The following is a 24,075-nucleotide window of genomic DNA, read 5'->3' on the forward strand; positions in this document are numbered from 1 at the left end:
GGGGCCTCGAAATGTATCGGGCCAGCCTGTATCTGCCACCACACTCAGGGTCTGTAGAAAATGTAGCAGACACCTCGAAGTTGAGTGTGCTTCCTAGGGGACAATTATTCCCCGACAGACACATGTGCACACAGATGTCACCGTGGTCTCAGGTCACAGAAAGCAGAACTGGGGCCACGGTTTTCGACAGGCACAGATTCAACAGCAAATGGCCCCATTGGAGACAGCAGCAATCCACACACCCAGAGTATCATACTGGAAAGAGAGTCATTCTTTGGAAAGAGAGTCATTCTATGGAAAGCTATTTCCAGTAAGCACCACAGCTCCAGAGGCAGGACTGGTACCACAAAACCAAATGTATTAACACGCTCCCATAGCCCCTGGCAAGGCGGCCGGGCCCCTGGGTGCAGGGAGGACAGGTACTTGCCCGTCTGAGTCACCACTGTCACAGAACAAGGAACGTAAGTCAACAGAGAAGAAGAAATATTACTGTTTTTTTTTCTTTTCCCCAAACTAGCAAATGGAACCCTCTGATTAAAACAATACTTTTTGAAAGAACAAGGCTTTGCTCCACTTCATGTACTTAAAAATAATTAAGGAAAGAAAAAAAAAGGAGGAGTCCTGGGCTTGGTATTAAGGCACTGAAGCTGGGGTGGGAACTACTAGCCAGCTATGTTTACTTGAATATGATTCCTCACTTCTTGGAACACCCTGGTTTCCTTGACTGAAAACGCAGCCAGGGTTGCAGTGGGGAATGAACCTGGCTGGTCACATGGTTGGTACTGAAACACAATCTGAATTTGATGTTTAAAAAAGAGAGCAGTTATTGACTTGCATTGAAATGTATTTGTTTATATAGAGGTCCCTACATTCAATGTCAATCTCCTCGTGACTTATTGCTATTTCTTCCACAGTGCCAGGCACAACGCTGATATTCTGGTGATAGAATCAAAGGCCATGTTACGTCTTGTACGATACCATTGAGAAGACATCCTGGAAAAGGTGAAAGTAGAGGGACAGAACACAGAGCAGTGATTGCTGGGGTGAGGGGCAGGAGGTGACTACAAAGGGGCGTGAGGGAATTCTGGGGGAAAAATGGAATGATTCTATACCTTGATTGCCAAAATTCATGTAAATTGTACTTCAATATAAACTTACTTAGGAAAAAAGTGGGGGTGGAAAGAATGAATGAAGATGTGTCATTCTGTTCATTCTTTCACTCATTCCCTAAGTCGCTGAGCCAGGCCTTTGGGCACACGGCAGTGAATGGACAGAGGTGGCCCGGCCCTGCTGAGGCTCGCAGCTACAGGAAGATGGTCATTAAACAGAAGTACCTAATGGGTATGTATGTCCCGATGGGAGGCAGATGGCGGCCATGGGTGCACACAGCAGTGGGGTGGGGCACTGATGTGGCCTAGGGATCAGAGAGACCTCCTGGGAGCGTGGCATTTCAGGTGGGCTGCAGGCGTGAACGGGAATCAGCCAGGTGTAGATTGTTCTAGACATGTGGTGGGCTGGAGGCATGAATGACATTTAGTGCAGCAAGAACACAGGCAACGAGAGGCCCCTGGGGGTGGGCTGTGCAGGGCCTTGAATCAGCCTTCTGCACTGGGGAGCCAGGGAAAGACCCTTCACCCTGGCAACGCTTCTCTTCTGGGGACGCAAACCAGGCACTACAACGTAAACCCGGAAAGAGTGTCCACTACCAGGAGTCCAGGTCTCCAAATTGCGGCACGTTCACACAACATACAACGTGCTGTAAACAGCAGCGAGAATGGCAGGCCTGGAGCCACCTCCGGAAGCACAGAGCATGGTGCGGGACGAAGCGGAGCATGATGTCCCTAGGCAGGTGGGACGTCTGCACGCACTCTGTGTTGTGGCTACTAGGAACGTAGTAAGGGTGCCAAGTCACGCGCAGGAACGACAGACAGCAAATTCACGATGGGCAGGAGTTCCCTTCTAGGAGAAAGCAGCTTTGGGAAGGGGCTTCGGCTCTACCTTTTTTCAGGTCTACCTTTAATGTTTTATTTTTTTTTAAAATTATGACCGGGTGATAAGGTTAAGGTGGGCAGGCACATGGGCATTCATTACATTATCGTGGAATTTTATGTTTGAAATATTACAGCCCTCACATCGACAAGAAAGCAAGTAAGCTCACTGTCGCTTCAGTAGAGAGAATGAACTTGCCAACGTCAAGGCTGGGGTCAGGAGGTCCTGAGGAGGCTGTAGCACCGTCTGGGGAGAGCAGATGGTGGCCTGAAGAGGGCAGGGAGTGCGGTGGGGAGAAGTACATAGTTTCAAGAGAGATTAGGAGACAGCTTCAACGGGCCTGGGGGCCGAGTGGATGAGAGAAGACGATTGAGGAAGACGGAGGAAATGGGTGCTTTCCACACTGGGGACTGGCCATTCCGGGAGAGGGTGCACTGCAGCGGGAGCACCTTAGGGTGAGGGGAAGACACAGTAAGAAACCCTATTTTATCATCATTTGTAATGGCAGCTACTACTTAGCTAACATTTCTTGTGCACTCACTGTGTGCCAGGCACTGTGCTAAGGCTCATGGGAGTGAATTAATTCAATCCTCACGATGCCCTCACAAGGTGAGGTACGCACACCCACTTCCCTCTTCTGACAGAGGACACATATTGTGCCCAGAGTTACACAGCCAGGAACGTGCCAGATGTTCTGTCTTGTAAACATCTACCTGTATACCTGGGTGGTGCCCGTACCACTGGCCATTAATGGTGGCGTGACTGGACATGGTTTTTCTACACTCCACATATCAATGTGCATGTACCTCAAAAACATGATGGTGAGCCCCAAAAGCCTATCTACTACTGGGATGAGGGAAGGTCACCAAAACACATTTACTGTGTTTCCCCCAAAATAAGACCTAGCCGGACAATCAACTCTAATGCATCTTTTGGAGAAAAAATTAATATAAGACCTGGTCTTATTTTACTATAATATAAGACCAGGTCTTATATACCATGATGTGATTATGATATAATACTGGGTCTTATCAGTTTTTGTTCCAAAAGACGCATTAGAGCTGATTGTCTGGCTAGGTCTCATTTCCAGGGAAACGGGACTTCCACGTATGAATGCAGTGGTGTGGGAAGGGCATTTATACAGTTTCATTCAATTCCCATCACAGTCCTGCTGCAGGAACATAAACCCTGCCCCCCCGGGGGAGGATACAGAGGCTCAGAGAGGCAACGTGACTTGGTCCTGGTCGCATGGATGGAATAAGGATCTGAACCAGACCGGGAGTGGAAATCCTCCACGCCGCTGTCCATCCGCTGTCTGTCAATCACCCCAGTTTCCCGACAGCTTGCCTGCCTTCTCTTCGCTCACTCATTCACTCACTCAATCAAACATTTTTAAAGCACCTGCATCATGCACTCTGCTAGGCAGTGAGGATAAGAGGAATTAGATGCAAACCTTGCTTTCAGAAGTCTGAAGCCTGCAGGACTGGGACTGAAAGTGGGTAATTTGCATGTTTGAAAAGCTCAGCTACATGGTCCATCTATCCAATTTTGACAGAAATAGTAAGGTGTTATATTTTAAAAGTGATTTGTGTGGATTCATTTTTTTTGCAAGGCTTTGAATCTTACATAAGGGTCACTTGTTTTGTACGATACAGAAAGCAGAGACAGTGACTCAAGGTCCTCTGAAATACACAAGTCATTCAGAAACTATAAAAGGATTATGAAAAATATTATATTCCAAAAACAGCAGGCAAACAACAGCTGCCTTAAGTTTTCAATAGAAGCCAACTGAAAATGCACACCCACCATAATTTTCAGAGACAAATCTCTGCAGTTTATCCGATCTACTGTTTAAATTTCCATACCCAGCCCTCTATCTGCAGTAATAAGAACCCAAATTCCATTTAGTGTTCATTTGAGCAGTCAGGATAAAGTCATTTCTTATTATCTCCCCACTGTGTAAAAAACAGCTTGAAGGTAGGAAGTCAGCAAGCATTTTCACCAAAAAGTAATTATTGTAAGTGACATTTTTACTGCTGGCATGCCATAAGGCGAACTGTGCATTCAGAAGGACAAGTTGCTGAAACAAAATGACAGGGTACTCTGTGACATTCTGACAAGAACCCAAACATTATTTAACTGGCGGCTGGTCTGATGCACCACTTTTCATTATGTCCATAGTTTAGGCTTTGAGCCCATGCCAAGCCGGGAAATTCCAAGTGTTTATAAAGACAGACAGTATGGAAAGATGAGGGAGAGGAGGGAGAAGAGGGGGGGGGAGGGGGGGAATGGGGAGCGGGGAGAGGGTTAAGCACAGAGCTGGGGAGCAGCATGGATGAGATCCTGACACACGTAAATGTGAATGGGGAGTGCAGGGGGGAGGCGGAGAGAGGAAGATAGAGCCAGAGGGACAGGAGCCTTGGCAGCTGCGAGTGGCACCGTGGTGCCAGGACATGTAGAAGATTCTGGAGTGCCCGGTGCTGGCATCCTCAATCCAGCAGGAGCCCTGGTGGCCTGGAAGAAGCCTGTCCAGCTCAACGGCCTTTCCAGCTGACAGTGTGGACAGCTTTAAAAGCCACAACAGTGTGACCACCAGGCTGGAATGGTTCCCAGCTGAGTGTGGATGGATGCGGAGATGGTGATGGGGACACTGACCCTATCCTGAAATGTGGGGACTTGACCACATGTTCCCGGTTCTTCTCTGAAGAGACCCAGCTAGTGAAGGTTTATGGCCAGTCTCTAGAAATAATGAGATTCTTTGCTTCAAAGGTGGACAGTCACCTAATTGAGTCACAAATTGGCCAGGCCTGCGCCACCCAGGATCGCGAGACCCTCTCCCTAACAAGCTCCGACATCTCTGAACACCAAACCTTTCCCCGGTTGATGGGCTTCTCAGGGCCTGAACCCCGCTTGAGGCTAACAGCTGACACTCGTGGCGCCTTGAGCACTTCCACACTATTTCTACAGTCGTATCTCCCTTAGATACAGCCAACAGAAAAACACGGAGTATGCGTGGTATTTTGACCGATTAGCATGAACTTGAAGCAAAATACATGGATACTTTAATACATGTCATAGAGACACGCAGGCGCTTTCCACACTCCCTCCTACCACGCCACTGGACAATTCCCACTGGGAGAGAAAGTGAAGTGCTCTAACAGTAAACTACGGTGTATCAGAAACATCGGGAGGCCATGCTATGCAGCTGCCTCCTGTCCCAGCGCCTGCACCTGAGGCCCTCGGAGTGAGGGGCGGGGCCTTGCTGCCCTAAGGCCCATTCCCGCAGGCTCCAGGTAGGTCTCCCCTCACCTTGGAAAACAGGTGGCCGCATCAAGTATCAGGGCATACCCCTCCCCACACCCAGCCTGATGCCCGCCCTCCTTGCCGCCCGGCATTGACAATACTCTTGGCCCTCAGCCAGCTAGGACATTGCCTTAAATCCCTGAAAATCTCAGCAAACCTACCAAATCATTCTTTTTTTCAATAGCAGAAAGGGGTAACCTGAGAAAGGTTAGGGTAGGGCTGGCGGGAAGACCTTGGGAGGAGCCAGAGGGTTTGGGTGGGACCCTAGGCTGTCCTAGGAAGGGTAGATGGCCCCTCTGTTGGCTCTAGTTTCTTCTATAAAATGGAAGAGCAATGATTTCTCTCCCACACACACTCCGGTCCCAAGCCAGGACTGAAGTAAGGCTGGGATAAGATTAAATAAAAGCCCCGGGCACACAGTGGGTGCTGGTGTGTGTGTGTGAACAATACATTTAAAAAGTCTACACAAGCAACTCTTCTTTGGAAAAGACAATAGTGCTGGGAAAACTAGAAGGCAGCAGGAAAATAGGAAGACCAAATACAAGATGGACTGACTCCATGAAAGAAGCCATGGGCATGAGTCTACAGGAGCTGAGCAGGGCTGCTGAGGACAGGACCCTGTGGACGTCACTCATTCACAGGGTCTCCAGGAGTTGGAGCCAACTCAACTGCACGTCACAAACGCAAGGAATTCTTCGAGTGACAGAGAAGCCAAAATACTTCATTAACAAAGAAAACCTGTTTTAAAAAAGCATGGTTTCTATTGAACTTGTGCACTTGACTTCCAAGCTACTTGAAGTTAGGGCTGTGCCTTTTATTCCATAAAGGAACCCTCTGTGTGCCAGGCAGGGTACTAGGAGTCAGGGCACAGTGGTGAACCAGGCAGACTTCATTAAGCAAGTCACTGTCGCAAAGACCCTGTAACAAGAGCTAGAACAGGGACGTACTGGGCGTAGTGGGTGCTCACAGCACCGTGACACTGAAGGGTGAGGCTGGGGGGGGGCGAGTGTGGAGGTACGCCAAACTGAACTGGGGGGAAAGGAGAGAGAGGAAGCTGGCCACACACTGAGAAGGGGGGACGTTGGCCCCAGGGAAGGGGCTGAGGAGGGGAGTGCCCCAGCCAGCCACATGCGCAATCGGGAGAGACGGTTCTGGCTGCAGTAGATAAAACAGGATGACCCTGAGGCTTGGGCCAGGGTGGGGGTTGTGGGCATAGACAAAAGAAAAAGCGGAGGGGTGTTTAGGAAACAGAAACTGTGTGTGTATTTGGGAGGGGGGTGGCGTAAGAGGGAGAAAAAAACTGAGGTGACTGTGGGGACGGGGCAGCTTTTACCTAGACAAGGAACGCCAGAGAAACAGCCATTCTGGGGAGAAGGGCTCGATTTTGGCTGTGTTCCACCGGAAGGAGTGATGAATACCTGGGTCTGGTGGGAAGACTGGTGATGGAGGTTGGCACTCCAAGGGCGGACCCAGGACCATCTGTCCTTGGCTGGGCACCTTGGCCTGATGTGCAGCACAGAGGTGCCAACGATGCTTGCCGCTGGGACTGTTGCTTCACAGACACTCGGCTCCTCCATCAGACACCATCTTGGGCCGCTCGGTGTTTCCCTTACTCTTGGGATTATTTTTCACTTTTAAGTTTTATTCCCAAACTGGGAAAGTACATTGGAGCAAAACGATCCTAGGAAATCTGCACTGACTGAGATGCCCCTATGGAAGCTGTGGAGTGACGTGTGGTCCTGTGGCCAGCCTCGGGCTCGAGCGGAGCCAGAGCTCACCTGGGAGGTGGGCACTGCAGGGCCCTTGGGGTGTAAATCGGCTGCCCCTCGAGCTTCATATTTTTTCTTGTGTATCGTTTATTGGCTCTTAAGGAAACATGCATGTCAAAAGCAGAATTTGGGAATATTCAAAATTAAACTACAACTCCATTTTGGCGGTGAACACAAAGTCTGGCAAGGTTGCAGAAGTGACAAAGGTGACAGAATTGGCCCTGGTTCAGGAGCACAGTGTGCCCGTTCCCAGCTTTTCTACAGATCCATACTGATTTAGAAATAATGCTTTCAAATTACCTTCAATAACCTTATTACCAAACCAGCTGTGTGTATGAACACTTATCAATGCGTCCCTGTGCATTAAGGGAAAATGTATGTCATACAAACAGTCTAAATATATATTACTGAGATGGGAAAAAACAAACCCTCTAGTTAAATTGCTTTGCTGTAATCAAAGGTTAATCACTGTGTGAGCGTGTGTGTGTATGTATGTACGTGAGTGCGTGTTCCCGGGCCCACGTGCACGTGTCCCCTTTTTCTGCAGCGTTCCCTTCCGGCTTTGGGCAAACCTGTCCATCCTCCCCCTACAGTCATACTGTCTGGCAGGCAGCTCACATCGCCATTCTAATAGTGGAATTAATTTTCCCAGATTTCTAAGAGTTGGAGGAGCTAAGAGGTGGTTTTGAATATTTTCTTTCTGAGCCTGCTAGACCTGCAAGCTCAAAAACTCAGGAAGCCGGCAGACAGCAGGCTTTGAAGTGTCTACCTGGGGAGGGGCTCCAGGGTGTGCCCCGAGAGCAGCCCGCCCGTCTCAGTAACACTGCCAGGCAGTCTGGTGTGCGGGTGAGGCGGTCAGGGCTGTGGTGGAGTGTTCCTCAGCGTATCCTGGCTCACTGCAGCCATCGGACACGCTGCTGTGGTGGGCTACTTCCCGCGTCCCAACAACAGGCAGGTGAGTGAACTGATGTGGCCCTACATGGGCCCCGGGCCGTGTGCAACAGAACTAAGTGACGTCCTGTCGTCTGTGATGGTATTAGAAAAGCTATTAAGGTACATTATTTTATACATCCTCCCAATCTCTCCATACTGCTTTACTTAATTTGTGATGAAATTGTTGAGAAAGGGTACTTAATGTAGGACAGTCAGTAAAAGTAATTTATCATCTTCCCGCTTCAGTGCTCACGTTATCAGCGAACTCATTTTCTGCATTCATCATGCAATCAGCCTATTATTTGCATATTAATCAGGCAGTGGACCATGAAAGAACTGCATCCCAGCCAAATGCTGCACTATCTCAGGAGAAACACTCAGTAATTATCATACATCAGTGTTATGATGTGGTAATTGATTATAACATCTTTCTGCTGCCCCTGGGGAGCCCCTCTGCTAACCCAGCACCAGGCACTCTGGACAGATTGTCCTTTTCCTCCCCAAATCAGAAGAACCACTGCTGTTCTCTGAGTGCTATTTCTGTGGAGTATTGATCCTCTCTTCCAATTTCATGAGGTATTTACTGACCGTAACTCAGGAATGAGAGGGTCTAGCCAGGAGGAAGGCACGTCCTTCTGGACTCTGCATGTCCTCTCTCCTCAGCCTTTTGGCTCTGGAGGCGCTGCTCTGGCTTCTGAGCAAGTTCCCTTATCAAGTGAATGCTGCAACTTCAGGCTCCCTTCATTGCAAAGTTGGTACAAAGGCAGTTTGGCTGCTTTATTTAGGTGCCAAACGACAGACTAATTTTGGGACTCTTGTAAAGGACAAACCCAACATCTGCCAATTCAGACTTTGGCTATATTTAGGAATCTGGTTCCAAAGGGAAGAACAAAACACAATCAAGATGAGGCCGGTGAGGGAGCCTCCTGGCAGCTCTGAGCTATCCAGGGCTCACGGCTCACTTCTTGTGGGCAGCCTGAGTGTGGCCCAAGGGTTAATCCACATGGGTTTGGGGTCGGGGTTCTGAGCTGGCTCAGGGCCACTGGCAGCGAGAGGGCATGACAGCTAAAGGGTGGGGCTATCCTTTCTCAGAGAAAGGACCTCAGGCCACCATGTGTATTTTCCTTGGATTTAGACTGGAAGAGGTTTCAAAGCAGCACAGATCTGCTTCCCAGGCCACAGGGATTATACACTTTGCATTGCAAAACTTGACAGACTTGGGTCTGACTCTGCCACTGATGTTCCGCTGGGTTCTCTCCCCCTTTCTTGCCCAGGTCCCCAGAAGAAACAACAGGGTGCATCTCAGAGGAACGCAGGAATCTGATTTTCTGTTCATTCTTGGTTTTGTCTTAGATCTCATTTTTGATTATTTGTCCATATATAATTTTAACCCAATTTTGTTCCTTGTTTTGAAACATGATCTTGACTTTTTTCTGAATGTAGTTCTAAGGACCAACCTTTCACCCATCGTGGGGGGAACCAAATCTTCAGGGCTGAGTGACAACTCGTGGGGACTCTACTCAGGTGCCCTGTGACATCTCCAAGGCAGCGAGGCTGCTGGTCTCAGGAACACGTGTGCTTCTTTCACCTTCTTCTGGGGGCAAATAGCCTCTCATCCCCAAGCCTTGGTTTTCTCAGTGATGAGGGAAATCCCTTCCACTTATTAAGGATTAAAGCTATTGCTCTGTGTGGGGCACACAAATGATGCAAATATATTAGTCTCCTCATTTCATTCTGACCACCTTTTTAAAATTACCTGAGGATTTTTAGGCATTTAAGCTTCTTCATTCTTCCCTAGAACCAAACTGTTGAAAACAGAAGTCCCCATTTGCTCCTATGACCTATTTTTGCCTTTTGTACTGAATGCCAAATGTACTGTAAATTCTGTTTTCCAAAGAATGCTAAAAGGGAGAGAGAGAAAGGACACGTGTCCAGGGGCCTGTGACTAGGGCCCGCTGGGGCCTTCTCCTAAACAGGAGTCAGGGCGTGCCAGCAGGGAGGGCTCAGGCCAAGCGGCTGAGAGGGCTTGACTGAGATGCTGCGGCCGCTCACCTGTGCCGAGAGCACCCCACACCCAGACAGATGGCCTGCTTCTGTACCAATTTGCCCCAAATGGCCTGAGTGATGGCCTGCAGTCTTACTCTTGAAGTTCAAGAGTTTGGGTCAAATGAAGATGGAGGGGCAACACCCAAAGATGGATGGAACCTCAGAGGAGCCCAACATCGGACAGCTGCATGCGGGGCCTCCTTCAGCGGACCCTGGGTGCAGTGCTCCCACTCGACCATCACCACCCAAGGAGTGGGCAGCTGGACTTTTCTGTTTGAAAGCCAGAGGCCTGACATTTTGTGTGTGCACATCTACATTTCCACAGCTTTCTGTGCACATGTGAAACGACGTACAATGGGAGGGGTTGCAGGTGTGGCCGCTATTCTGGAGGCTTTCACACATACCCTCATTTAAACCTCCCAACAGTCTTTGGGCACAGGTGCTTTATTTTTCCTATTTTATAGAAGAAGCTGAGGCCCAGAGAGCTCAAGTCACTGCCCAAGGCCACATGGTCGCTCAGTGGCGGGGGGGACGAGCCCTCGGCAGCCTGCCCTTCGCCTGCGCCGTCATCCTGCTGCCCGTGTTTTCCTGTTTTGCGGTTAACATCTATCGACACATCTCTCATTAGTAACTGGTTAAGTCAAATACAGTACCTCCAGACATAGGAATTCCCCAGAGCTGTGAAAAGAGGAGAAAATTCTCTATGTACTGGCCTAGGAAAGTCTCCATCACCTGAGAAAAGCAAGGCACAGCCCCACGAGTCGTGCATGCCTCCTGCTGAGTGGAACAAATATCTAGATGCATGAGCTATCTGCAGGAGACTGGGAGCAGGGCTGCTTCCGGGGAGGGCGACTAGGGCTGGGGCATGAGGCAGGCAGGGAGACTTGTTTTTAAAAAGGGTGTGAGCCCTTTTAAATTGTGCATTTTGTAACTATGGTGCACTTATTCGAAAAATCCTCACAAAGGATAGGAAAAAAGTCAAATAAATCTCTTACTCTGGGTTATTCTAACTCTCTCCTCTTTTTTTTGGAGAGGCAGGTGACAAATCCCACTCTTGGAACAAAGACCTCTGGGGGCTGGTTTAGGCCACAGCAGCCTTTCCCAGGGATTGTGACGACAACGTGTGCGGCTTTGAGACGAAACATCAGGTGGCTGTCTCGCTCAGTGGCTGGCCGCCCCAGGACGCCTGTGCGGGGTCTGTAGGCGCAGTGTGCTCCAGGGGAGGACAGGCTGGGTGGGCTTGGCTTGTCCCAGCCCCGCGCCACAGGCGTGAAAGGGCCTCCACACTCCCTCTGTCCTCCTGTGTTAACGCTGCAGGGCGGCTGTTTCAGTATCACGTGGCCAGTCCCCACCATGAATCCCACAAATGCTGGCGATGGCTGGGAGGGCTGACAAAGCAGCATCTGCACACAGGGGACACAGGGAGGTGATCCTGATGTCTGCTTTCAAAGGAGCTTGTGAGAAGTGCATCTTTCTCTCCTGCAGCTTGCAGGCTGGGTGGGGTCCCCCCTGCCTTACCCTCCTCTGAGGCTGCTCTTGGGAGTGGTGGGCCTCAGCTTTCATCGCTCCTGAAGGGTTAGCTGCTGCACAACCCTTTTTACCTTAGCTCGGCAGAGATAAGGTTGAAATTATTTCAAAGATGTTGATTAGAAATAAACACACGCAGTACAGTTTCCTAGACCATGCTGGCAGGCAATGCGGAGACGTCTCACCCGAGGCAGAGCAAGATACCACTTGCATCCAAGGTGAGACAGGACCTTCCTGGACGCTGGGGGTATGTCCCCTAACCCCTACTTTAGCTGAGGGTCCCAGGCCTCCCTGGCAGGCTCTGGGACACACGCTCCTCCTGACCCAGCCTTCTCATCCCTCCCTCCATTGGAACAAGGTCTTTCTCCACATGGGGCTGAAGAACCCTGCCTTTGGGCTTTGGGCCATCACAGCCCCCTAACATGCAGCCTTCCCGTGTGGCATCTTTGCTTCTCCAGGAGGGTTTTCTGAGCCTCACAAGCCCCACCCTGCAGCCCCAGAATATTTCTCCTTGAACTATCGGGCCAGCTTGCCGGGGGCATAGTCAGCAGCTGCTGGTGCTACCTCAGTGTGCCAGGCGGTGCCCCCTGCAAGCTGGAGGCCACGCCGATGCTCCCCCAGTCGTGAGACTAGCCTGCCTGCTCCATGGCCAAGCAGAGGGAGCTCTTTCCCTGGTCACACATCTGGCTCCTGGTGGTTTCACCCCTGAACTCCAAACACCTCCTTCAGCCTCCAGTCTTCACCCTGTCATTTCTTCAGATCGGGACTGGTGAGAACTATGGTGGGCTGTGCCACCCATTACTGGCCGAGGCCCATCTCCTTTCAAGAAAGAGCTGCCCACAGGGGGAAGGAGCGCTTTGGGGTGAGATGTGGCAGCCTAAGTATCCCGGGCCCAATGTCACCAAGGGGGCTGGTCACAGAACTCACCTGGAGAGCAAGGTCCCTCCCTCTGCCCTGCAGTGTACACTTTTCTTCTTGTTATACAAGTCTTAAGGCAGTAATAACAAAGTTTTCTACATAAAGGAAAGACAAATCCATCCACAATCCACTTTCCTACTGTCACTTTAAACGAAAAATAAAAGACCTCTGAATTAGGGGCCCTAATGTTTTCACCTTTTTCAAAAGTGCCATATATGCCATGTTCTGCCCCATCAATGAACCTTTGTATCTGCAGAGCTCTCCACCCAGAATGCTCTCCGCCCTGACTCCTCCCTCCTCACGGCCCAGCCCCTCCTCGGGGCTTCCTCAGCACTGTGGGGCCAACCTGCAGACCTGTGGCCGCACGTGCCAGGTGACAGACAACGGGAAGGTAGGTTGTGTCTGAATCCGGAAACCTGTCCTTTCTGACCTTAGAGAACTCCCTTATTATGGCACTCTTCATAAAAAAAAGTGCCAGTGCAGGTTACAGCCAAGAAAGAAAAGCATGAAAGGGCACTTAGTTCTCCTGCCCACCATATGCAGTGGGCGCAGAAGGCTGAACCCCTGGCCAAATGCTGAGCAATGGTCACCTGCTTATGGAGGAGCGCTTTCTAGTTCCCATGTGCCTTTCCAGAATTCTTTTCTGTTTTTGTTCTGTTTGTGGCTATGTATAAATTAATTAAATACAAATCTTGTTGGCTATTCAAAATAAACAAAAGTTAGAATAATTCTTTTTGGAGAGAATCAGTAGTTACTTTCACTGACTTATTTTGATGAAAAAGAAAAAAAAATCAAATCAAATCTAGTCTAGGGCACTGAATGGCGTTTTGCCTGCTTTACACACTGCCATGGAATTTTCTAGGGGTGCAACTAGCCCCTCCTTTTCCTATTAACGTGTACTCAGATGCCCCACCCTGACTTAGTCATTAAAATTGAGGAACTGATTGCTTATTCAAGGAAGTGGCATCAGAATTTTACTGCTGAGTTCAAAGCACTAAAACCCTGGACATATTTTCCTGGTCATCTCATGGCACGATGCATATTAGAGAGCCATGATGCATCTGAAAGGAACCCTGGCCTGTCCCCAGTGGGGGGTGTCACAGGTGGGTCCACCCTTGTTAGAGGAGGACCAGCAGCTATCTTCCCAGGAGGCAGCTCATACTCTGCTTGAGAGGGGCCATGTGGAGCCCCGGAATTCTCCATGGGCGGAGAAGCCTGGGCACCTGCAGTTCCTGACTGACATGCTGGGAAAACTGGATAGTTGATGATTAATCTGAGGAGAATTGGCTTGGACAGCTTGTAGTAATCCTTCTGAAGCTGGTGTGGGCACTTATTCCTCCAGTAAACGTAGTGCTCCCATATTAACAAGTTACAAAGCCGACTGCATTGGGCAACTCCTCTATCAGATTTCCGTACGTAAGGACTAACCGGCAGCCAGGAAAATCGGTTTCTTTCCCTACCCCCAACTCACCCCTCCTTTAGACTAGTCTCTTGTTTCCTTCTTTTCCCTAGGGGCAAAAAGATTAATCACACCAAGGAACTGTGAATATGAAATGAGCTTTAAGGAATGAAAAAAGAAAAAAATCCAGTGTTTTACCAGATCATATCTACCTACCTATGTACCTACACAACACACACACACACACACACACACACACACACACACACACACACACTATAATTCAAGGTTTTCTTCCCTCTTAAAAAACTGCTAACTGGTCAGCAAGAAACGTAGGCCACACTCAGAGAACACAAGTCTTGCTTGGCCCCTCCCTTGTCCTCTGAGTGCTTCCTTTGCTTTCCCGGGGCACTGCTACTCCTACTAAGTGACGCTCGGGCAGCTGATGGATGATACCCGGGATGGAAGACAAACAAAAGGGAGACTTAGACAGAACCGATCCCCAAAGGACCAGCTGCAACTCTACCTTCAAACAGGCTTGCCATATTAGATCAAAGATGGCCCTGAATATAACCACTGCCTTCCCCGCCCCAAGACATCGGACCTTGGGATCTTTGGAAGAAGCCACCAAAATGTTTGCAGAAGACTAGACTACCAGGAAATATATGAACAGGTAACTGATCTGAAGTTCTGTCATTTGAAATTTTTTTTTAAAAGTTACTCCTATGACTGGCATAGAACCCTTTGCGTTCCTTACTCTCCAAGGACCCGAACTAACGGCTTCCCAGGAAAAGCATAGGTCACTAACAGAAAATGGCATCGACTTTCCTTAATGCCCAAGGCCATCACCCCAAAGCTCAGATCATCAAAGGAACATTCAGAAATGGTTATATCCGCGAACAGGAAAAAATGATGATGCAATCGAAACTTCAGTTTCTCCTTATCGTAAAACTGATCAGCAAGTTTGACATATAAATCATTAAGGAAAATGGAGACACTGAGGGGCAACAGAGCTGGGCAGCAAGAGGCAGACAGGAATTCCTCAGTGAGGAAAGTAGATTCTATGTCAGCAGTTTGCTGTTTAGATGAGTGAGGCCACTCCACTCCCGGGGCACCTTGTCGCCATGGCAACTAAGCAGAGCCATGCATTAGGTCCAATATATCTCCCGGCTACGAAACTGTAACTCTTACTGGATGGCTGTGGACAGAAGGCAAGTCTTCCAAAGTCCTTCCATACCTGGGAGGCTAACCTAACTGCAAGGTCAGTTTGCCGGCCTGTATTTCCAGACACTGAGGGTTTCTCACCATGAATCAAGAACAAACCAACCCAGGGTTGGATTTACCTTCCTGCAGCCAAGTTGCCTCAGGGCAGAGGCCTCAAGGAGCCACCACAAAGGACAGAGCATCTTTCTGGGTGTGGGGGTCTCTTGGAAGGATTCCGAGGTAGCCATGGTGAGAACAGGGACTCAGAATCCTGGGGAAATCCTGGGACCCTGCTGTGGGGGAGTAATGCTGAATGCTTCCTCAGAGACACTGATTTTTTAAGCTGTCAAGGAAAATTCTGGAGTCTCTCAGTCATTCATCCCAATGATTTACCAACACTGATCATTAAAAAATAATTCTGTTTTTCTAATTTAAATTCCACATACTAAAAAGGACAGCTACTTATATTTTCAGAAACACTTTTGAAAGGATAACACTGATGGTAAAGAAATTTCAAACAAAGGGTAATTACCAACCACAGTCTTGCCACTGTACAATAATCTTTCTTTCCACTTTGAAGCACGTTCTAGTCTTGATCCAGAGAAACATTTTTGCTTAACTGCCATGATGATATTTAAAAGTTTATATTTTCCTGGAACATAAGAAATATTTTTCCAATTTCTCCAGTCACCACCATTCTTGTTTCTACTGATGGTTTCCCTAGTGCTGCCCGACAATGAGGTGATACATCAGCAATCCATCTCCTGTCTCGCTGGGATGACACGGGGAGAGGCCCACCTGCCACTTCTTCCCAGAAACTACTGGAAAGTTCGATATTGCTCACTTTTATTCAGAGGCTCACTGCCTACCTCCTCCTTCTTCCCGCCTCCGATCTGCAGAGTTCCCAAGAGTTTTACATCACTTTATTTTATAAAGTAACTTGATATTTTACAAATATCATTTACATTCCTCTTAGGAGCCCTATGTGTTTTTCTTAGGTTGGAAATGTGACTGTTGTACGAATGTTCCAGCACGGTAGTGACTACCTGCTATACAATAAAAAGCAAAAAGCCATTCTTCAAAGATTTGTTCAGACACTGAGAAAGTTTTGGCATTGATCATACCCGACCCAGAACTGCAGGAGATTTCCTATTTTATTTAGGAACGAGGGATTTTGATCTAAGAAACGTTAGTCACATTCTGCCAAGTTCAGTCCTGACCCTGACAGGGCAGCAAACAGAGGCTCTCTGAGAGTTTAAGAGGAGGCCAACTTTCTAGTTACCCAGTTTCTAGTTTTTTTAGTGCAGGAGGCAAAGGCAAGGCTGATTTTTCACGCAAACGTCCACAAAACTAGCACAAACAACCATGCCCATTATTTTCCCTGCTGAGTTTTGAATGCGAGTCAGTACAGCCCGAGTTCTCTGGTGCTTGCTAATTCAATCGACTGACCCAGATATGAAGCGAGAAGGAATCCACCCGATCCTTCTTCAAATGGACAACCACTCCATTTAGATGTCCAGCCAGGAAACCAACGGCTCAAGGCAAGATATAGCCTTCCGACCCCCATTTTGGTCAAAACCAGAATGGAACACCTAAAACATACAAAAACAACCTCATCGGGAAGTTCACAGCAACCAAGGCGCTCTGGCTGCATCTGTGCGTGGGTTTGGCGTCTTGCAGCGTGAGGGCCGCAGCCACCCAGCTGTTCTCTCACTACACATGTTTTCCCTCGTAAAACTTCCAGCAAGCTGGCGGGCTTCACGCTCCTCACTTAGCTTTGTTTGTGTTTTCAATGAATCAATGGGATATGGAGACTAATCAAGATGTTTAGAAAAATAAGGGAAAAAGAGGAACAGCTCCTGATGCCGCTGTTGCCGAAAGCTGGGCGAGAAAAGCTCTGCCTCAGTGGGAGCCCGGGAAGGACATGCAAAGGAGGGGCTCTGGAGCACAGGCACGTGGGCCTGCCCGGCCGGCTGCAGCCACGGGTCCCCCGGCACAAATGCCACCTCCGGGACCTCACAACTCTCAGACACCGTCTCGGTCTGTACTCCAGGCCCTCCATCGCCACCTGTTTCCAGGCTGGAGCCGCAGCCTGAGTGTCACTGGCTCTGCACCCAGCCTTACCCTGAACCGTGACCCCACTTGCCTCCATTTTCCTTTTGCTGGAAGGTGGTTCAGGGTCTTCCAGACGGACTTGACTCCCACCGACAATGACCCCGCTGGAGAGCGATGTGTGCACATTCCTTGTCCCCTGCTATTAGAACGGAAGCCCTCCCCCAGCACAGAATCTGTCCCTGACTCGCACAACAGCCCCCAGCCTCGAACACAGGGCTTCACACCTAGAAGCTGACAGACTGATGAAAGAATGTGGCGAAGAGCAAGAAAACGCTGGAGGAACCCTGTGCTCAGCTGTCGACCCTCTTGCTCCCCAACAAACTACAACCAGAGATGAGAAAACACACAAGGCAGGGAAATATTTCATACAAAACAACAGAAATCAGCTCGTTACCTGAGCTCACACAGCCCTGCTGCAGGGGGTCCTGTAGTGACGTCACAGAATGGAGGACTAAATAAGAAAAAGGGATACAATTAAAGGAGGAAAAATGCCCAGGGTTTCAAGTTTCCTAATGCACTGAGTGCAGCAGAAGGGGGACAGCGTAATGTCCCAAAGGCCCAAGGGAGGGTCTCCACTCCTTATGGGGAGGGGCCAGAATGAGGGGAACACACAGGCAGGCAGAAGGTAAGACCCCAGCCGGGGACTATGCTGGAGCCATCGCCTGTGATATCTTTCACCTTTGGCTGATTTTCTTTCCTGATTCCCTGATTTAGCTACTTGACTTTTACGTATATTTATGTATAAACAGCATTTTCTTAATGGGTAACTCATTTTCTGCTGCTTATAAAATTAGCCAGGCACAACCTTCTCTCCCCTAAAAACTAAAGTTAGTTCCATGGCAACAGGTGGTAGAGGAAGCGGGCAATTCTCTGACTCCAGTGCCACGTGGCTGGCCGCCTCCCTCTCCCCGCAGTGGCCCGGGGCTGCCCTCACCTGGCCCCTGCTGCTGTCCCTGGACGGGCAGGATGCCCTGGCCCAGCTCGCCGTTGAGCCAGAGCTGCATCCGGATGAAGGGCTCGCGGCCTTTCTGGGTCAGCTTGCTCCATGGCTTCGGCCGGGACAGCATGTCACTGACGCTGCCCTGAGACAGGCCCAGCACCTGGAGGGGCACACAGAGACCCTGGCGTTAGCGCCCAGGGTTGAACGTGAGGCTGCAAAATGCTTTAGTGACGGGCACCAAGTGCGGGAGGCTTGACGAGAGACAGGACACACGGGGAGCACTTGTGGGGCTGAGCAGAGCACCACTGCTGCCAGTGGCGACAGCCTGGAGTAGGGGAGTAAGCTTCTCAAGGTCACCCGTGGGCTGATGCCCTGGCACGGGAGCCATCGTTTTAGTCACAGCTTTTAGCTCCCAGGGAGAGGCAGGCTGGGAAAGGGAGGGGTGGAGTCTCCATCCTGCCAAGGCTGCAGGGTCGTTGTCCTGACAACCCAAGAGGAAACATTGAAACCATCTTGCTCTTTGCTTGGTGGCGCCAGGAAAGGCTGAGGTGCTGAGGCCAAGGACCCCTTTAGAGGCCAAAGCAGCGGATGCCAGCGGGATGTGGGAAGCCAGACTCCTCCGCTGGTGCTGGGCCAAGTTGGCATTTCGAAAGGTTCGCTCTCTCTGATCACATCCTGCTCTGTGGTTGGGGCCCAGAGGTGAGCTGGTGGCAGGAGGGGAGCCAGTCTGGGAGTAAAACTCACTGCAGACAATCGACAAGTTGCATGTACATACCCGAGTTTTCTTACGCTCACATATGGCCATACATATGTATGGGCACAAACACCCCCCCACAGGACACAGATGCAGCCCAGAGATATTTAGGGGCTGCATCCGATCACTCTTTTGAAAAGTTCTCAAGTTCCAGAATAAACTGCACTCATGGGCCAAACAAGTTCAACGCTATTAAGTCTCTGCTAAATTTAAGGCATGAGCACAAATGTCTATTTAAATGTTCTCAAATGATATTTTTACAACACTGAACTAGAAATTTCAAGGGACTTCAAATTCTCATCCTCATTGCTATCCCCCCCCCCCCCCATCACCTTTTGCAAAATCAGGACAAAGAGATCACAATCAGATATCGCGAGGATTCATAGTATGGTACACTGCGAACACTGAACTGAAGGCAGGCCTGTGGGGTGGGGAGAGGCCCCTCGGAGACCACTGCTGGCCCTGCCGCAGGTCTCTCAGGGACGCTGCTTTGTAGGGGACTAGAGCGCTTCTCATTATGCTCAGCATCCATTACTTAACCTAAAACGATTCTGGGGCACTATGTTTATCTTATATTTTACAGGCCTGGTAAATTCCCATTATCCGGAATCTCATTACCAGGAAGTGCCAAGAACAGAAAGGGTCTGGGAGGTCATCCACAAACCACGGCACTTTCACGAGCCAGGGAAGGAAGGATGGTGTGGAAACAAGGGCGTGCAGGGCCCTGTGCGGCCCTGCATGTGCCACCTCGAGCCGTGTATTCCTCCCTGGCTGGACAATACCCAAGCGCCTTCTGAACTGTGAGGAAGGTACGGTTATGCTTTACTTAGCTTTTTCTATCGAGGGGCCTTTGCGTTCTCTGCATGTTGATCAGATCAGATCTTTTTTGGCCAAAACAGCTACACCTGCCAGCAGAGGAAGGACTGGAATTCAGTCACCTGCCAGCTTGGGGCACACAGTTAGCTGTCTCCCTCACTGTGTGACTGAGTGGTCTCAAGGAGCACAGCGGTGACATGGCCTAGCCCAGAACCTGGTCCCAGATGGGAACACGGAAAACTCACTAGCCAGCTTTTCCAGAAGTTTGGGAGTGGACAACCCATTATGCTCTTTGGTTAATTCAACGGGTGATGGCCACATCCTCCAGATACATAATTTGTCCTAAGCAATGGAAACAGATGGGAAAACCCAAGCCCCCTAATCAAATCCCTTACCTTCTCCCCGAAGATCCTTTGACAAATGCCATTCTTGGCCAGCTTCTCTTTCACCTGCCGGGTGAGCTCGATGGTGTCCACCTCCTGGTACATGTAGATCTCATACTGCTCGGGGGTCAGTGGAGGGACGGAGGGTTTGGTGGGCTTGGACAGGGGCACGAGTGGGGAGGACGGCAGAGGGCTGTTCTGGGGCGTGTCGCTGCGGCTGGCTCCGGTCAGGCTGAGCTCCGAGCTCTGGGAGTAGGGCGACTCGGCGCTGGGCCACTCTTTCCAGTACTCGGAGGAGGAGGGTCCCTGGAGCTGGCCGCGCTCGGCCCGCGCCTGGCTGCCGCCGCCCTTGTCTTTGCCACCACTGGCTTCTTCGACCTTGGTTTCCTCAGAAGGAGCGCTGCTCTTTCTCTCCGGCTGCACGGTGCTCCACCAGTGGTCCTTCCAGCCACCGCCGCGGCCCAGCTCGTTCTTCACGTGCCGGAGGACGCCCTGCGCGGAGTCGGCCGCCGCCTGGAGGTCCAGCCCCGGTACATCCTGGGACTCCTTCTTGAGGGCCGGGGGGGTGGGCAGCGCGGCGGTGCTGGAGTCGGGGGCGGAGGGGGGCTTCTTCAAGGAGATGGCGAGAGGAGAGTAGCTGGACACCGAGGGCATGGGTGAGGTGGATATTAACTTGGGGGTCAGGATGGCAATGTCAGCCTGTGACAGTGGCGTTTGTTTTAAGGCAGGGTCGAGGGCGGCCTGCTGGGCCTCCATTTCTCGGCGGGCTTGCTGCAGGATGGAGCGGATGGCGTCGTCGGAGTTCCCGCTGCTGGACGCGGAGGCGGGCTGGGCCGGCTCTGCTGCACGGATCAAACACAGATGTGAGATGGTGGCTGAACCGCCCCCTTTGGTGGGCAACAGTCTTCTTTCACTCCACTCCATTCTAACTTGACCTATCACAAAATGCAGATTATTTGGGAGAACCATACAGCTCTCCCAACGTTTCCCCCATCAGAGAGACACACGAGCATCGGGCCTGAGCAGTGATAACAGGACTACCACCACCGCTCTGTGAGCTCCCGGCCTCTACCGCTGGGCCTCTGATTTGCACCTGTAAACTTGGGATGCTGTCCGCTCGATCAAGGACACTTCACCAGGTTTGTGCACCAGAATCATTGTCCTCTGGGCTGGTTAAGATGCTCATGGCCAGGCACCAGCCCGGGGGCACCTGACTGAGAGTAAGTGCAGGCTGGACCAGCGTCTGTAGATTTAGCCAGCTCCCGGGGACGTGGGCTGAGGTGCTGGCTGAGGGGCGCTGGGCTAAATGCTCCCCTAAGCTGCGCCAGCTCTGTAACGTGCCTTCATATCTGGGGAAATCACACAAGCGGGCTCTTCTTCTTTAAACGAGGCTGAAAAACGCTTCAAACAACAGTGACAACCTTTAGTGCCTCTTGAGGACTTTATTTTACTGGTGAACAAAAGGCCCTCCCTTCTCCAATTCACATCCTCAGGATGCAGGCAACCACCCTGCAGGAGAAACTGTGCTCGGGAGGGAACAGGTGATGGAACACTGGAGTTACACATCAAGGGGGCCTTTCCACGCTCAATTTGGGGTATCTTCTGCCCTGCTGGAGGCGCCCTGCCACGTGTTCTGGGTGTTCAGCACCCAGAGGAGGGACTGGCTTAAACCTCAGCTGTGGCCTTGACAGCAAAGACCATACCAGATTGAAAGCTCCCTCTGCTGTCAGGCTCGAGATCCCAGAAGGACGTTTCCTACTTCTCTGGGATCTCTGGAAGGAGGCGGATGGAAGGAAAGTGTTGGGACAAGAGAGCCGAGAGATCAGGGTTTCCATCCAGGGTCTACCAGTTAATAAGTCTGGGCAAATTATTCTAACTTTGAGCATATTAATCAGGAAAAAACAGGGTAGCAAAATCCACCTTCCAGGCTTGTTCTGAGGACCTAGTTTAAGTCAGGTAAAAATGCCAGGCCTCATTCCCAGACGGGATCACCTGAGCTCACCCACTGACCAAGCCACACGGGAGTGGGGAGGCCTGGGGAGAGGACCCAGTGACCAAGGGAGCGATCAGGTGGTGACCCATCCTCGGCTGCCACAGCTGCCTGCAAGCAGGCCAGGCAGGAGCCCTGTGACCATGTCCACGGAGGGGCTCTGCAGAGCAGGGCTCACAGGTACAGGGCAGGTGTGTGTAGGACCCCAGGAAGAGAACTCAGGCACTCAGTTATCTGTCCAGCAGAAGGCCTGAGGCGAATGTACAGCATGGCGCGCCTCTCAATGAAAGCTCAACCAGAGAGATGCTGAAACGTGGGAGTTCTCTCCTCTTAGACAGGGCAGCTCTCGGAGAGCTCCAGGGCCAATTCCTGAGGCAGACTAACTGCAGAGGTGGACATCCATCCAGTAAAACGTCCTGCTCCTCCCCAGCAACACTCATTCCATAAAGCAGCTGTTAAGAATTTAGTTTTCAGCCATTCTTTTTCAGTAGTGTTTGGTTAAGTATATACCTACCCAAATAACAAAAGACTGTGCTGTACTTAAAAAAGGAAATTTCATACAAACTACTGGCTAGGAGATTCTAGGCCATGGGTACATTCTTGAATCAATGCTAGGGAATGACATTAAAAAACGAATGGTAACTATTAGCAAAATATATTAGGTTGGTGCAAAAGTAATTGCGGTTTTTGCAATTATTAGCCTTTAAATTGCAGTAACTTTTGTACCAATCTAATATATCACCCACTACCCTCTGTACTTGTCTAAATGCTTAAAGACATGCATTCTATTGTCCTATATATTTTAAAAGTTAATTACTGCTGACCAGAACACGCATAACAATTCTTCTAAGTTTGGAAGGCAGTGGTCAAAGAAGTAGAATCCGTACCAGTTTTCTGCACTTGCAGCTCCCTTTTGGCCTGTTCCAGGATGGACTTGATTGCTTCATCGGACCCGGTCTCGGAGGCTCGGATCCGGGTAGTGATGTTACCTGCAGGAAAAAGCCATGCCAATGACATCAAACCCACACCTGGAACACAAACCAGTGCTGCACGAAGATGTCATTCTGATTAATGGCTCCCGGAGCTGAGGCCAGTGATGGCAAGGAGGCAGGTGTGGCCTCCCAGGTACCTGTACCTGCTGTGCGTGCAACTTCACAGCAGGTACCATGACCCTGTGCAGGAAGAGGCTTCCTGCTGAAACTAAATGTTACTCGGCCAGTGGGACAAGCTCTCACATTTACCCAAGCTGGACACCCATGGATTGGGAGCAGGGAGAGCAAATTACTTAATCCGGTACAAAAAAAGACAAAAGACTAAAAGGCAATGCTTTTCATGAGTCACTTAAAAGCAACTCCAACAACTGCTTTGGCATAGGGCTATGTTCAAGGTTCTGTACGTGTACACGAAGCTGGCATCCCAAAGGGAAAAATGGGAAAGGGGAGCAAAGGGTTGAGGCTGACTGCCTATCAATCATTGGATGGACAAGATGAAGAGGCTGAACTTAACATTTCCGTATCTATTAGCACACAATGCCTTTTAAAAATCTATGAATGAGGAGAGGAGCCTGCAGAAGCCCCTAAAGGACAAGGGTTCAGTCCTTCGGTCACACGGTGATGCTTTGCAGATAGCCACGTGGAGATGCACTGAAGCTGCCGCGCCCAGGGGCTGGCCCCAGCTCTCTCCAAGCTCGGGCACATGCTCTCATTGTTCACTACCTTTCTGCATATGAACTGCCATACCACGCCGTTTGAAAGCAGCGTACCACCGGGACCAAGCCCATTAACGATGCCACTCCAAGGAGGGGGTAGTGGGGGCTGGCTCGCCAGGGCCCATAGGAAAACTGATTACGTTTGGAATTTGTTCACTCCGTAGCACTTTTAACATATCTCAGTTAAAAGAAAGTACAAGGAAGCAGCAGTATCTCACTTGACTTAGTCATGTGATTTTTTTCTCAGAGCAACAATTGTCATTCTCTCACCTGCTTCTGAGA

The 24,075-nt window shown here is 50.2% G+C and overlaps 1 protein-coding gene across 4 annotated transcripts in view; it reads right to left on the reverse strand.

Annotated features, from left to right (window-relative positions):
* The window catches only part of CUX1 (cut like homeobox 1), a 349,252-nt gene that overhangs the window by 46,082 nt on the left and 279,095 nt on the right, over positions 1–24,075 (reverse strand). For 2 of the 4 annotated variants that reach the window (XM_081054321.1, XM_081054320.1), the window contains exons 17-20: positions 22,973–23,074; positions 20,108–20,937; positions 18,137–18,302; positions 17,597–17,653 (exon numbers count right to left, since the gene is read on the reverse strand). The exons of the other annotated variants lie outside the window; for them this stretch is intronic. In XM_081054321.1, the coding sequence (XP_080910447.1) occupies positions 17,597–17,653; positions 18,137–18,302; positions 20,108–20,937; positions 22,973–23,074 (1,155 nt within the window). The remainder of the gene's footprint in view (positions 1–17,596; positions 17,654–18,136; positions 18,303–20,107; positions 20,938–22,972; positions 23,075–24,075) is intronic. 4 annotated transcript variants of the gene reach the window in all.

Source organism: Rhinolophus hipposideros (assembly GCF_964194185.1).
Source record: "Rhinolophus hipposideros genome assembly, chromosome: 7".
Classification (NCBI taxonomy): domain Eukaryota; kingdom Metazoa; phylum Chordata; class Mammalia; order Chiroptera; family Rhinolophidae; genus Rhinolophus; species Rhinolophus hipposideros.